The sequence below is a fragment of the Triticum aestivum genome, unplaced genomic scaffold, assembly GCF_018294505.1.
Source record: "Triticum aestivum cultivar Chinese Spring unplaced genomic scaffold, IWGSC CS RefSeq v2.1 scaffold93319, whole genome shotgun sequence".
Taxonomy (NCBI): Eukaryota; Viridiplantae; Streptophyta; class Magnoliopsida; order Poales; family Poaceae; genus Triticum; species Triticum aestivum.
The window spans coordinates 1-15,106 of record NW_025229959.1 but is presented as its reverse complement, the minus strand read 5'-3'; the positions used below and the strand labels follow the sequence as shown (position 1 = coordinate 15,106).

Sequence of the window (15,106 nt, the reverse complement as noted above, 5' to 3'; positions counted from 1 at the left end):
AGGCCAACCTCATGATTAGGCGGCATTTAAGCCTCTGCCGCATCGTCATCGATTGGATCGTCTCCTTACGAGCATGCACGAGACACCCCTCTGCCGCTCCCGTTCAAAGGCCTCATGAGAGCCTCCCATTCGTACGTACGTGCGAACGCTAGCACGTGGACCACGGCCCATGCCGGCGGGCCCGCCTGTCAGCCACACCGCTCGAGGTTTTTGATCGATCCTGGAGGGAAAAAGGGAAGGAAGGAAGGATGAGCTAGCCTAGCTGCACTCCACCTACGATGAACTGGTATGAAACGAGATCGTGAGCCTATAAATACCGTCCCACCACCCCATAGAAGGAGCACATCACACATACAGCAGAGGAGATCGACTTGATCCTCTCCATCCCTTCTGCCTCCCTTCCTGCCCAGGCCGCCCATCGCACTCCGACTCTGCCTTTGCTTGCCGAGTTCCTCTGCTCTCTAGCACCTCCAACAAGGTAATCCCTTCAGCCTCGCCTCTGCTCGATGTGCTTTTGCATGCATGCATGCATGCACAATCATGTGTGCCAATTGCAGTTCCCCTTTCCTAGTGGTGTTGTAACATTGAGTTGGGTGCTTGCTTCCCTTTTTGTTCGTTTATACTCGTACTCCCTAGTTGCATGCAATCTGCTGCATCCCCTCCCATGCCTTTGATTTGTTTATGTCTTGAGTCTCGACATCTTTGCAAGTTGCTAGTACTACTAATATATTCTGTTAGCAGTTGCAATGGCGTTAACATGTGTTTACATCCATCATAATTTGTTTAGAACGAGTGACCCTCCCATTTCTTTATCTTGTTTACAGAAGGAACCTTCAGGGTCTCCATGCTACACTCTGCTGCTAGTGTTCCATTCTTCTTCTTCTTCTTCTTACCTCTAAGGATGTTGCCACAGCAGGGACATCCCCTGAGTATCCTGGCATTTTTGCTGGCACACGACCACAACACACTTCACTGTTTCTGCTTCCATTTCTTCTTTTCCTGCACTCATAGTAGGACACATACAAGTTAATACGAGTCGCGTGAAGCAGAGCAGGATAAAAAACGAGTATTGTAACCAAGTTCTGAAACAGGGCCCCCCACATATGGCTGCCGATTTCCTTACCCTGTTGCTTTTTTTTTTTTGGTGGCAGGCGCCAGGCGGGATGGACAGGCTCAACGCCAAGCTGTACATGCAGAACTGCTACATCCTCAAGGAGAACGAACGGCTGCGCAAGAAGGCCCAGCTGCTGAACCAGGAGAACCAGGCCCTGCTCACCGAGCTCAAGCACCGCCTCGCCAAGACCGCGGCCGGCAAGCCCATCGGCAACGCCGCTGCTGGCGCTCGTGCGCCCCTCCCTGACCTCAACGCGGCTCCACCGGCACACGCCGTCCACGACAAGGCGACGCCCAAGTCCAAGAAGACTGTCGCAAACTGAAGCAGCTTGCTTGCTCGGGTGCTGGAGAACATATCCAGTGCTTGCTTTCACCCATTAGATAGTACGTACTGGTACTGGATATGTTCTCCTTGGTACTCTACTACCATGCCATGCCATCATGTAGGATTTGCATTTGTAACCGCTAGAGGGTCTAGCTCTGAATGTTGGGAATGTTTGCTTCGTTTTAGCTATGGAACTGCATGCCTAGTACTGTCATGTAGCAGAGTCCTCCTCCTTCTGAATGGATAGATAGATCAGATCAACTAGGAGTATATAAAGATGGTTGGGTCAATGTGCGCGCTACATGGCTGTGGCATTGGACCAGCTTCTTCCTTTCCAGTCCTGGGTAATGTCATTTACAGCTCGTTTCATGGCAATGTATCAGCTCTAGTGCACGATGCTACCTTGAATTCTGGCTTCGATTGCTAAGTTGACTAATGGAGGTGACTCAAATTTCAAAATTCAAGTAAAGCAACCACAAGCATCGAATGTACTGACCTCCAGCATAACAGATTACTCTGCCTTCACATCGAGCATCCGCAAGGGAATCAGTCGCCACACTTCAGTCATCATGCATATTAATCTGCCAATGAGTAAAAGAGAGATATAATCTCGAGTGACTGGCCAATGAGCAAAAGAGAACATATAATCTCCACTGAAAAGTGCAATGATTTCAAGTGTTTCTGACCATCAACATATAATAACCCGCAAAAAAAACATATAATAGGCTGACCATCTGAGGACCATTATTAAGCAATTTGGCAACATTGAAAAGGAAACATGATTGGTTCTAGTAGAAAAGGGCCAAGCTATTACTTTAGTGATATGATACATATACCGTTCAGCAATATCAGTAAGTATTACATACTAACATTCAGGATAGCATAACAATAAGGAGAAAATATGATACTTTCTGCGATGCAAGAACATAATATAATTCTGCCATTATGCTAGAGTTAGCAGAATTTATATACGAGAACATTAGACTGTCAAATTTCCCCACTAGCCACCAAATTCTGATACAACTTAAATGAGAGATAAAAAACAGAGTATGAGGTGTACACAGTAGCTTGGCCAACATCCTTGCGCTGCACATGCAAGAAGTATCACGCATTGCTCACCTATCTATCATGACCTTGTTTTGTCGCACATATCCAAGAATCCAGGAGCTATTTGACAGAACATATACATATCGACTCTTCCTCGATCACATCAACACACCATCCTGCGGAGTTGTTTCCTTGTACAGTTGTACCACCAAACATACACCTGACGACCTGAGCCCTCCTACAAACCGTCACTGTGACACTAGCACAGGGAAGACTCTGGACTTGCAAGAGCTTGTTATGTGTTAAGCGAGTCATATATTCCAGTATATATACAGAAAGAAAAATCTATGTCCTCAATGACGTTTACACAGGTTGGTTGCTGGTGTCAGTCTGAGTTTGCTTGGTATTTTTCACACTTCGGTCCAGAAAACATGGATTTGGTTTTTCCGAGCAGAGTGAAAAAACACTTCTTTGCTTTGACATAAGATGACACACATGTGAGTATTATTACGTGTTTGTGGGACCTCCTGCTTTCACGGGCCATGGTTTTAGCCTACATACAATCCCAAGAAAATACCACATGAGCATATTTAAGAGTTCAGTCAGGGACCATCTGATCCGAGCAGCCCAAGAAGAAGCCACACAAAAATCTGTACCTGACACCTGCCCATTCTATAAAAGACTTGCTCATCACTACGAATGATTGTTTTGGACGTCAAGTTGTCAATAGATGCACCGCATGAACAAAGGACAAGTAGAAATGAGTACACAAGATCATTGCAAAACAACCGTCAGTTATGAATCATGTATCCCTTGCATCATATGCATCCCAAGCTCCCAACACATAACATGTCGATAGTAAACTTGCATTTATGTTGCAGTAAATTAGTTTGACATCATCATGCACAATAAGAGGGCAAGTTGGCAAAAGTTGGGAGCATTTAGTCTTGTAGATCGCCTTGTCTGCAACATGACCAGATGCCATCTTTGCTGCAAGATTATATCTGAACCTCGTTTTTTTTTTGCCTTGCGATATGAACATTGCTTTGATTGGGCACACTATATTCTACATCCTGTAGATGATAGTCATATAAACAGGCAGAACACTGATATAAACCAGGTTTTAGCTAGGATACAACATATGGTAATTCTTTTAATAATACTACCATGTTGTCAACAAGATTCATAGCACGAGGAAAATTACAACAGCTACTAGCTGCGCAATCATTTATGATTAGACTATCTCCAGGCTCCAGCTAAGGGCCTCTTTGGATTGAAGGATTTTCATAGGAATATTGGAGGATTCCAATCCATTGGATTTTTTCCTAAAGAAGCCCTTTGGATCAAAGGAACCACACCTCCAAAATTCCTATGGATGCATTCCTACACCTCAATCCTATAGGAATTTCAACATCCACTATAACCTCTTTTTTACACTGATTCGCGTAGGATCGAGGCACTTTTCCTGTGTTTTTCCTGTGTTCCATCCAAATGACCATTCTTGTAGTTTTCCTCTATTTTGTAATCCTCTGTTTTGCACCTACAATCCCGTCAAATTCCTGTGTTTTTTGAATTCCTTTGTTTTCTAATCCTGTGATCCAAAGAAGCCCTAATTGGTCATCATTGTTCACATGTAACAATCTCAACATGAGGTTGTCAATCATGTACTACCTCTGTAACAATCAAGTATTTTGAACTGCCAGAATGTCCTACATTTGGGAACAGAGGGTGTAACAATCAAGTATTTTGTGCGCTTCTAGCAAGGGGAATGCAATAATAACGCTGAATTAGCTAGCATCCCGTTTAAAAACTAACTAAAAAAGCGCACGCAATACCTGCACCATGGAAAGAAGAAAGACCAGGCACAACTAACCGTGTTGAACTGTACAGGGATCAAGGGTGGTCACTTATTAGCAGGTCCAAAGACACATCTCTCCTGCTGTTTACATTGGCTTGGACATAGCACGTTAAGCAAACAAGCATCATACTATCATCAATGTTGTACAGAACAATCACTTGCTTGACGCGAACCCTGATGGACAAATCAAATCTCATTTCATGATGATCACAAAGCCCTAGCATCCACCATGTGACCAATCTCTAACCCGAAGCGAGCCGACCGATTGCGAAGCCCGCACATGTGAGGCTCGCTCAACTCACACAGGGACCAGCAGCCTGGGACACACAACACAAGCGACCTACTGTATTATGCAGGGAGATCTGTGTTGATGGCAACGGTACGAGAGCACCTGATCGAATTGCCCGAGCAATCGCCGGTTGCTGCTCCCCCCTCCACACCAAAAACACAATGATCGCCCTGATACAGGCAGGACGCGCAACAGAGAAATTTACTCAAAAATTGCTCTACAGAGTCATTCGGCACGGCGGCATCAGGGGAATCTCACTGGCAATTTCTACTACTGCCTATAGCACTGATCGCGGGAGGTAACTCCACAAAAAAGGGCGGGCTACGCGAGATTCATTAGCACGAGAGGTTCGTCTCTGGGAGCTTACCAGGTCGGCTGGCGTGGTTCGCCGGCGGCCGGCAGGGGGCGGCTGACGAGAAGGGGCCGTCGGTTGGTCGTCGCCGTTTTTTCTTTTTGAGATTTTTTTTATTTTTTAGATGAGGTCGTCGCAGCCTCCTGCGCGGAAATCTCCAGCCCTGCTGACCAGACTTGCAGATAGGCCTTTAACATGGTGGGCTTGCTAAGGATGGGCTGGACTCGACAACGTTTTGCGTAGTAGTTTTGCGGCCCTATCCGGCCTTATGGCCGAGCTAAGAGCATCTTCAACAGGCGCGGCAAAAGGCGTGCCCGTGCAGTAAATTTTGGTTTTAGCGCGCGCCGGCTAGTTCCGCGCGCTTTAGCGGTGGCATGAACTTACCGCGCGCGGGAAGCGTTTGTGCGCACGCGAGAGAAAGCGGCACGCGGCGCGATAGATTTGGCGCGTCACTTCGCGCGCGTCTATAAAATTCTGCGCTCGCCACGCGCACAGAACACAACCACGCGCCCTTCCCTTGCAACCTCGCCGCTTCGCAACCCCGCCGCTTCGCCACCTCGCCGCTTCGCCGCTTTCCGCGCCATCACCACGCCATCATGCCGCCGCGCCGCCGGGGTTCCTCGGGCTACCGCGGCGTCCGCAAGTGCCCCAACGGCTGGTACTTCGCCGAGATTCGGTCCGGCAATATCCGGCTCGGCCTCGGGTCGTTCCGGAGCGCGCACGAGGCGGCGTGGCGCTTGGACAGGCTCCGGTCGCAGATGAACTTTCGGGACGTCTTCACGCGCGAGCAGGCGTAGCGCGTCGCCCCTCCGCCGCGTCTCATCATCGACATGGACCGTGCCGACCATGCTCGACGGCATCGCCACCTCCTCATCGCCGAGGAGGACGAGCGAGCCATGGCAGAGTGGCGCCGTCTCCACCCGGAGGACGTCGCCGACGAGCGTGCCTACTGGGCGGAGATGACGGCAAGGCGCCGTGCGAAGCGGGCAGACCGGCGTCGACAGAAGGCATTGGCGAATGCGCAGTCCGATATCGTTGCAGCAGGTGGGAGGTCGATCTTCACGTCAGACGATGGACGTTGATTGGACATATGGCTCGATACCTCGGACGACACCGACCAAGATGATGATGATGATGATGGTAGCGACCTGGAGTAGTTTCTATATATGTATGCCGTAGTAGTTTCTATCTAGTTGCATCGTAGTTTTATCTATCTATGCTTTCGAACTATCTATCTAATTGCACCGATGTAAAATACCTTTGTATCGTTTTTTATCTATGCAATCTATCATTTTTATCTATGTAAAAATGTTGTTGTAGAATGAGCGCGCGCTGCATTTTTTGCGCATTGCTGGAGCGGCGCACACGCTGTATTTTAGTGCTGCTGCTGAAGCCAGCGCTGCGCACCGCGTCAAACTAGGCGATGGGCGAGCCGCAAAGCAGTTTTTAGCGCGCGCCGCGTTCGGCGTCTGTTGGAGATGCTTAGGGTGTGTTTGGTTCGGAAACAAAGTGTAATGAAATGTCATGGTTCCATTCCAATGTAATGGGTCCGTTCCATTCTCGTGTTTGGTGCGAATAATTCGAAGGAATGAAATGGTTACATATTGATGTTTGGTTTGATGGATGGAATGGAATGGATTTATAAGTGGACATCTATCCATGGAGATAAACATTTTTACATTTTAAATCGGTGCCAAAGTTTCACGTAAAACAAAGTCATTGTAAATTTAAACCTTTACTTTTCTGGATAAGCAGTTCCTGCAACTGAAGTTTGCCTCGCAGAACTGAACCGGGACAACAAAACTGCAGTCTGCCTGCAACTGAAGTTTGCCTCGCAGAACTGAACCGGGACAACAAAACTGCAGTCTGCCTCGCTGAACAGGGGTGTGAGAATCACCGAAACAGACTCAAGCAATTTTTGTTTGAGCATCAACGAATAGAATTCATCCATCCACGCAACAAACAGGGGTGTGAGATACAAGAATCGAATTCAACCATAAGATAAACAGCAGCTATAAGAGAAGAAAAACAACAGCCGAGCGTGGCAACCGGCTGGATAAGCGGCTTGGCCTTGGCGTCCCCACGCGCGACCACGGCCGGCTTCTCCGTCGAGCACAGCGGCGCGGCGCTTTCCGACGTGTGGCGCCGCTGTTGCCCTGCTGCAAGATCGACACAAACCCGCTCGCCCGCCGCGCGTGGTTCGGAGGAGAGGGAGACTGTGCTTCGGAGGAGGATGAGACGAGGGAGCCGGCGTTGTAGATCGAAGGAAGATGGCCAGCGGCGCAGACCGGAGAAGGAGGGCCGTCGGCGCAACTCGCGGGAGAGGAGAGACGGGGAGAGGAGCCGTACGAGAGAGATAGGGCTACACGAGCGCGAGGAGAAGAGCGGTTCCGCGTGGTCCGCTCGATTTGGAGGTCTCACCCTGTTCCGGATCTGCCCCGAATATTAGGTTCGTGGGAACAAGGGGATGATCGTTCCACCTGATAACCGAACGCGAGAACGAGGCCTTAAAATGGATTGGACCCATGACATTCCGGCCCATGACTGTAACCAAAAACACCCTTAAACTCTCGTCCGCGACCCGGATTGGGAATTTCCCACCGTTTTGGGGGTCCACCCCGCCGCAGCGCCGCGCGGCGGCGATGGCCGTCGCAATGGATGGCTCCTGCCAACCGGCCGCCGGACCATGGCTCCTCAGTCCTCGTCCACCACCGCTACCCTACCGCCTCTGCGCGCCGTCATCCACTGGTTAACCGCCGCGCGGAAACTCGAAACCGGCGACGTTTCGAATCCCCCGCTGCACCCAATCCGCACCGCCCCAAACTTTCCAGTTCCCAACGAGCTATTGCTCCGAAGCCGTATGCTAGTAGATGCGCTGAGTCACCGTGGCTTCTCCTTTCTCTGCCGCGGGAAGCCGCTCTCTGCCGGTTGGTGATCGATTGGCCCCCTACCGGGTCTCTGGTTTCTGTTCGATTGAGGTGCTAGGGAATGCTGGAGAAGGGAATCCGCCATTTTTTGTCTAGTGGTTTCTGTGGTTTATTTTTGTATTTCATCTGAATAACATGGTTGCGATGGTATTTGATCATTGGATGAATCACATGCTTGCAACTATCGTGGTAACACGCCATTTTAGTTTATCCCCAAAAGGTACTCAAAGCTGGGAATACATTGATGCATGCCCATTGTAATTTCGATCTGTAGGTTAAGTTATTAATGGCATCCAGGGGTTCAGGACTCGAAACTGTGTTCATCATTTGTTATGTATGTTTCCATATACTCACTAGGATGTTGCGCCCAAGGAAAAATTGCCATTATTCTGATGTTGCTTTGTTTGTGCAGCGTGGAGGTGAAATCTGGATTGCTGGCCATTCCTTTTGTTATTCCACTCGTTAACCAGGTATTTTTCAGCTACAGCTCCGCCCTTTCTTTCATCTGGACCTGTTTCTGGTTCATATGTCAGTGGATCAGTTCGATATGTTTACAGTAAATTGATGGCACTTACTGTGAATAATCCATCTAAAAATTGCGATATACTGCATATCATTTTGAAATATGTTATTTTTTATGTTCCAAATTGTAACAGTTTGTTGGAAAAGATGTATAACAATTTGTATTTGGTTACCCTGCAGTGTGTTGTCTGCAGCTATTTGGTACAATTATTTGTAAGGAAGATCATGATGGTATTTCCATGTCGTTGAATAAGCGGTAATCCTTTTTAATAACTTAACTTGTGTAGCTACCAAAGCAATGTATAGAAAATGTATGTATCTTGAAATGAGTTTGAAAAAAAGCAATGTTATTGGAGTCATTTAGTCTAGCAAGTGGATATGAACAAAACATTGCTTTACTCATCTGCACTTCAACAAGTTTTCTCTGTTAGGAAATATGCAACTTGTATTTCCTAGGGGCCAAGGGCCAGCATATATACACACCTACATGTGATAAATACGCAGGAAACCCCTCATACTACAGGGAAAATATACAGGGTATATATGGAACATAAGATAACTCTTAACACCCCCGTTAAACTCAGGTTGGATCCACAACACCGAGTTTGGACAGATAAAATCCATTCTACGCTCTAGTCTGGTTCTTCGTAAAGAAATTCATCAAGGTAACTAGGAACATGCATACTGAAGAGCAATAACTTGATCCTACACACCAACGCGCACAAAAGAAGCATCAACACCAATATGCTTGGTGAGCTCATGGTTCACAGGGCCGCGCGCAAAACTGATAGCACCTGTACTAACAGACGAGAGTGTAGTAGGTGTAGTAATAGACACACCAAACTCCTAAGTAATCACCGAAGCCACTTCTGCTGTTAGAAGAGCCATAGCTTGCAAAGCCTCCGCACTCGATCGGGAAACTGCAGTCTGTTTCTTCCTCTTAGCAACGAGAGAACCACCAAGAAAAACACAGTAAGCAGAAAGTGAACGACAATTCGAGGGATCACTAGCCCACGTTGTTATGACCGACATATTAGGGGCTTAGCCCAGTGGGCTGTGGCCCAAGTTATCTTATTGTTATTAGGGGCTTAGCTCAATTATCTTATCGTTATTAGGATCGTTTTCTTAGGAGTCAAGTAAACCTTTCTATATAAGGAGAGGAGATGTATCAATCTAATCAAGTAAGAAGCAATCAGTATTTGCTTGGCTTCCCTTAGGGATCCGGGAGACCTAACCCTAGCCGCCTCTTGCGCCGCCGCCGCCTCTTCTCCAACACACAAGGACGGCGCCCAGCCGCTGCGCCCTCGACCTCGTCTTTCTCCATCTTTCCCCTACAATATCCGCCCTAGAACCGGCAGAACCCTAGCTCCTAACATCTTGGTATCAGGTAGCTCAGTTCCGATCATGTCTTGGCCGCCGCCTATCCCGTCGCTTCCGCTGCCGACCGTCACCACCGCGCCGCTGACCTTCTCCACCGCGCCGCTGCCCTCCTCTTCTGCGTCGCTGGTCGCATCCTCCGGCGCCTCCACCACCCAGATGACGGCGCCCTCCACCGCACCACCGGCCGCCGTCTACTCCCCGGAGGAGATCATCGGGGTCCTCAACGATCTCGTCACCGCCGTCCAGGGGATACGACTATACCTAGCCGGCCCCTATGGGCCGCCGGCCACCGCGACCGGGCCAGCCGCCCTGCCGTGGTATTCGGCACCCGCGGCACCGACCGGGCCTCTACACCACCACTGGCCGCTTCAGCCGCCACCCGTCGCCACGCCCCAATGGCCGCAGTGGCCGGCGCTGGCCCTCGCCGCGTCACCCACGCCACCCGGGTCCTCGTCGCCACCGCCCTGGCAGCCCTCGCTACAGCCAGCCCCCGCTACCGCCCCGATCTGGCCACAATGGCCAGCCACGGCCATCGCCGCGCCCGCCGCCTTTGCCGTTTCCAGGCAGCAGCAGCTGCCGCTGCCAGCGCCTCCGCCACCCAGCACCGGGCTGACTACAAGCGCGCCGGCGGGCGTGCCGATTCAGCAAGTGCGGTTCCCGCCCTCACTGTCCCAGCTTCCGGCCTGGTTGGCTGGGACGTCACCGCCGCCAGTCTACACCATGGCCGCGGACCAGCCGGCGCCCTCCCTGCAGTATGACGGGCCCTCCAGCTCCGTGGGTTTTCACGCTGGCTTCGACGAGCCACCGCTTTCCTGCGGACCACCTGTGCACACTGGACCAACGCCATCCTCTTCGCTGCTCCGTACCGCCGAGCCGTACACTCACGGCGGTCATGCTCAGACACCGCCGCGCTTCGCCAAGCTCGCCTTCGCCACCTACGTCGGCGCCGAGGACCCCCTGAACTGGCTCAAGCAGTGCGAGTAGTTCTTCCGGGGGCAACAGACGCTTGCGTCGGACCGCACCTGGCTCGCCTCTTATCACCTCCACGGCGCCGCACAGACGTGGTACTATGCCCTCGAGCAGGACGAGGGCGGCATGCCCCCATGGGAGCGTTTTCGCGAGTTCTGCCTCCTTCGATTCGGACTACCGATACGTGGGAGCCGGCTGGCGGAGTTGGGCTGCCTTCCTTTCACCTCTACAGTGCAGGACTACACCGACCGCTTTCAGGCTCTGGCGTGCCACGCGTCCGGCATGTAGCCTCACCAGCGGGCTGAACTCTTCGTCGGCGGTCTGCCAGATCATATCCGCGTGGATGTGGAGCTGCAGGGACCCCAGGACCTCCAGACGGCCATGTACTACGCCCGCGCGTTCGAGCGCCGCGCGGTGGCCATCCAGCAGGCATCACCGTCCCGGGCCGCTGGGCCGCCACCCTAGCCGGATGTTCCCGCGTAGGGTCGGCCTGCTCAGGCTTCCGCGGCACCCCTTGCCGTGACCGCAGCGCGCCCGTTCCGCCGGCTCACCTCGGCCGAGCTACTCGAGCATCGCCGCCAAGGGTTGTGCTTCAAATGCGACGAGACCTACATGCCCGGCCACGTCTGCCCCCAACTCTTCTACCTGGAGGCTGCAGACTACATTGAGGAGGACGTTGTCGCCGCCGGGCTCGGCGACCTGGCCGTCCCAACTGTCGCAGAGGTGTTTGACGCTGGTTGATCACCTCGAGGAGTTCAACAAGCGCTTCCCCACCTTACAGCTCGAGGACGAGCTATTTGTACAGGCGGGGAGAAGTGTTATGACCGACATATTAGGGGCTTAGCCCAGTGGGCTGTGGCCCAAGTTATCTTATCGTTATTAGGGGCTTAGCCCAATTATCTTATCGTTATTAGGATCGTTTGCTTAGGAGTCAAGTAAACCTCTCTATATAAGGAGAGGAGATGTATCAATCTAATCAAGCAAGAAGCAATCAGTATTTTCTCGGCTTCCCTTAGGGAGCCGGGAGACCTAACCCTAGCCGCCTCTTGCGCCGCCGCCGCCTCTTCTACGCCACGCAAGGACGGCGCCCAGCCGCCGGCCGCCACGCCCTCGACCTCGTCTTCCTCCATCTTTCCCCTACAATCTTCGCCCTAGAACCGGCAGAACCCTAGCTCCTAACACATGTAATATCTGAATAGGCTTGAAGCTGTAACGAAGTAGCATCTGAATAGACCTGAAGCTGTAACGAGCTGGAGCAGGATAAGAAAAGACGGTGAAAGATCATGCCACGAAGATATCGAACAACGCGAAGAAGGTGACTATAGTGAAGAATATAGGTAGAATAGGAGATATGCGGACGAGTGACAACTAGATAGACAAGACTCCCCACAAGATGGCGATGACGGGTCAGATCGCATAGGGGGTCACCATCAGAAGCACAAATGTGAACATTGAGCTCCATGGGAGTTTCAATAGTGAGCTCCATGGGAGTCTAAATAGTGTGCTCAACAGTAAGAGCAACACGAGCAAGAAGATCCTGGATATACTTCTCTTGGGAAATAAAGAAGCCATCAAAGGTATAAGAAACTTCAGTCATGAGAAAGTAGCGAAGAGGGCCAAGATCAGACATAAAAAACTGCTCACTAAGATGTGCCTTTACAAAGGCAATGTAGTCAGGGTCGTTACTAGTGATGATCATGTCATCGACATATTTAAGAAGACGAGTCCGACCACGAGCGGAAAGATGGACAAACATTGCAGGATCATGAGAACTCGTTGTCGGTACCGTAAATAGCTAGTTCCGGGAACAACTACGCACGGGCCACGGGTGGTCCCTCCTGGTCCGGAAGTAAGGAGCTTTGACATTGAGCTCCCTGATGGCATGCAAATCTTCGTCAAGACCAGTTTCAAGACTTGTCGGCGATAAACCGCGGGCTTGAGAAGGCATGTGGGAATAGGGCTGCCCGGCAACGACCATTCAGGGGGCTCAGGCCACCGCACTTCATGCATGGACACATGTTCTGCTTGTATAGACCTTGCCCGCCATGTTGCGAGCAGGCAGCATGGGCGGTGGAATAACGGCAGCGTAGCGGGCGAGTCATTCATCCCTCCACCGCATGGAGGACACTTGCCCCAACGCATGGCACAACAAGGCCAAGTCACCACCTTGAGTGGCGGTGAAAAGACGGGCGTTCGTTCCCGGGAGCCAGAGGATGTCGACACTTAACCAGCGCATTTAATGCGCATACCTACCTGGTCAGACCCAAGTAACTTCCTTAGTAGCGAAGCCATTGTGGTACCCCTTGAGCTATAAAAGGAGGACCGGGCTACTGAGAAAGGGGTTGGACACTTGGTAGAACACCATTAGGAGTACACTACACTTTCCGTTCCCAGAAAGAACTTGTAACTCACTGTCTGCCAAAAGGAAACACACACACACACACACAAAGCAGGAATAGGGTATTACGCAACCATGTCGCTCGAACCGGGGTAAATCGTCGTGTCATCTCATGCGTTTCTTGTTGTGATAGATCCTCACCTTGCGCCCCGTTCACGGATCGGCAAGGAACGTTCGCAGTCATTGGTGTCTCGCGTGTGTTCTGCACATGTGCGATGACATTTGGTGCGCCAGGTAGGGGGGCGCTCCTGCAGATCTATATCAACAAAGCCGCTGAGCCCTTCTGCGGCATCTTCACCTTCGCCGTTACCATTGACTTCTTCATCAACGAGCGGTCAAGATGGCGCTTGCGAAAACCCGCAGCGCTGTGAAGGGCAAGGGCTCCAAGGCTCGAGCTCCGTCCCATCCCCAAGCCGAAGAAGACCCTGCAGCCCACGGTTCCCGGAACCTTGGGTCCCAGGGTCAACAAGCGGCAGGGAGCAAGAGCGCGACAGCCACGAGTCACCCCTCTCATATCAGCGCTGCAGGAAATCGCCCCGCTGCTCGTGCCGACGGGCAAACCTCATGGCCCCTAGGGGCTGCGGGGGATGCTGCGCAAGACACACAAGCCCCGGGCCCAGATGGGCCCGCAACCCGCACCTCCGAGCATCCATCCATAGTGGCGGATGAGAACCAATGCCGTCTCCCTTGGCGGGACAACACCGCGTCTTAGCGTGGCGACGCGCCGCTCCGTCAGGCAACCGTACCGGGGGCGCCAGACTGTCTCAGGCCTATGGCGGGGTTAACTCCCCTGCCGAAGCGTTGGCTCGCGCCCGTCTGTTGCTTGGCTTTCTCCCTCAAGCCGACCGATGGAAGTTTGGAGGGCCACCATCCAGAGTCTGGCCGAATACGCTGGCCAAAGCAAGCGCGGTGGCGTGTCTACATGTCACCACCATACTGCTCGGGTCGACGATGATATTCGGCGGGATCAGCGACATGCAACATCGGCAGTCTCCACGGCGCCAGGGTCAGACAAGGCCGTGTGGTGATCGTGAACACCCGGCGTCAATGGTGTTGTCTCTTCCCCGGCGCGAGCAAGACCATCGTTAGATGCTCAAGGATCGCCAGCGCTAGGATGCGCGTACTCGCATCGAGAGGTGCCGAGAAACTCGTCGGCAGTCCGATGCGCGTGCGGATCTCGAAGATGCAGAGTGCTTTGATGAGGACATGGACAATTTGCCTTACGGGGCAGGTTGTGCCGCGACACCCCGGAGTTCCGCCGCGTCAAGTGGCCGAGGCGATTCTGCCCCGATCTTTCCGTCCAGTATGATGGAAATACCAACCAGCTGAGTTCCTCAGTGTCTACACAAGAGCCATCGTGGCTGCGGGCGACAAGAAGCGAGCACTTGCTAACTGATTCCCCATGGCGCTCAAGCCCAACATCCGCTCATGGCTCATGAATCTTCTAGAGAATTCCATTTCATCATGGGATGATCTGTGCAAGCAATTCGTGGGCGTCTTTCATGGAGGGATCAAGCGGCCAGGGATGCCCAGCCATCTGCACCTTCTTGTGCAGAAACCAGGGGAGCCGCTACGCAAGTACATTCAACGCTTCAGCCAAGTGCAACACAACATTCCTGATATTGATCCGGTGATGATCATCACCACGTTCCACTCGAACGTCCGTTAGCCCAAGATCAGGGAGAAGCTCAACACTCGCAAGGTGCGCACTGTCGCCGAGCTCTTTGAGCTTGCAGATAAGTGCGCGTGGAGTGGCGGCGGGATCCGGTGTGTGGTTGTGAGCGGCGGCTAGGGAGTAGGGATTGATTAGCTAGAGGCCGGTGGTGGGCGCTATAGGCCCGTATGGGCAGGCACAGGAGGGTAGGTGACTGGAGGCGTGGGAGACACGGTCGATGGAAGGCGTAGACGCTGCAATCGGGTGGCGGG

General features: G+C 52.0%; 1 protein-coding gene and 2 long non-coding RNA genes across 4 annotated transcripts; 1 reads left to right on the top strand and 2 right to left on the bottom strand.

The window, feature by feature from the left end:
• The first annotated feature begins 228 nt into the window (after positions 1 to 228).
• Positions 229 to 1,846, top strand: LOC123175208 (protein LITTLE ZIPPER 4). The gene is made up of 2 exons (XM_044590176.1): positions 229 to 478; positions 1,152 to 1,846. The coding sequence occupies exon 2, from the start codon at positions 1,164 to 1,166 to the stop codon at positions 1,434 to 1,436; it is 273 nt and encodes a 90-aa protein (XP_044446111.1). The 5' UTR covers positions 229 to 478; positions 1,152 to 1,163; the 3' UTR covers positions 1,437 to 1,846.
• Positions 717 to 1,335, bottom strand: LOC123175209 (uncharacterized). The gene is made up of 2 exons (XR_006487687.1): positions 1,124 to 1,335; positions 717 to 999 (listed from the first exon to the last, which is right to left on the bottom strand). It is a non-coding gene; the product is annotated as an uncharacterized lncRNA (long non-coding RNA).
• An 87-nt stretch (positions 1,847 to 1,933) lies between the features above and the next one.
• Positions 1,934 to 5,138, bottom strand: LOC123175210 (uncharacterized). Of its 2 annotated transcripts, none has more exons than XR_006487689.1 (2): positions 5,000 to 5,138; positions 1,934 to 2,019 (listed from the first exon to the last, which is right to left on the bottom strand). It is a non-coding gene; the product is annotated as an uncharacterized lncRNA (long non-coding RNA). The 2 variants fall into 2 exon arrangements; XR_006487688.1 differs by lacking the exon at positions 5,000 to 5,138 and adding an exon at positions 2,558 to 4,993.
• Positions 5,139 to 15,106: the final 9,968 nt, after the last annotated feature.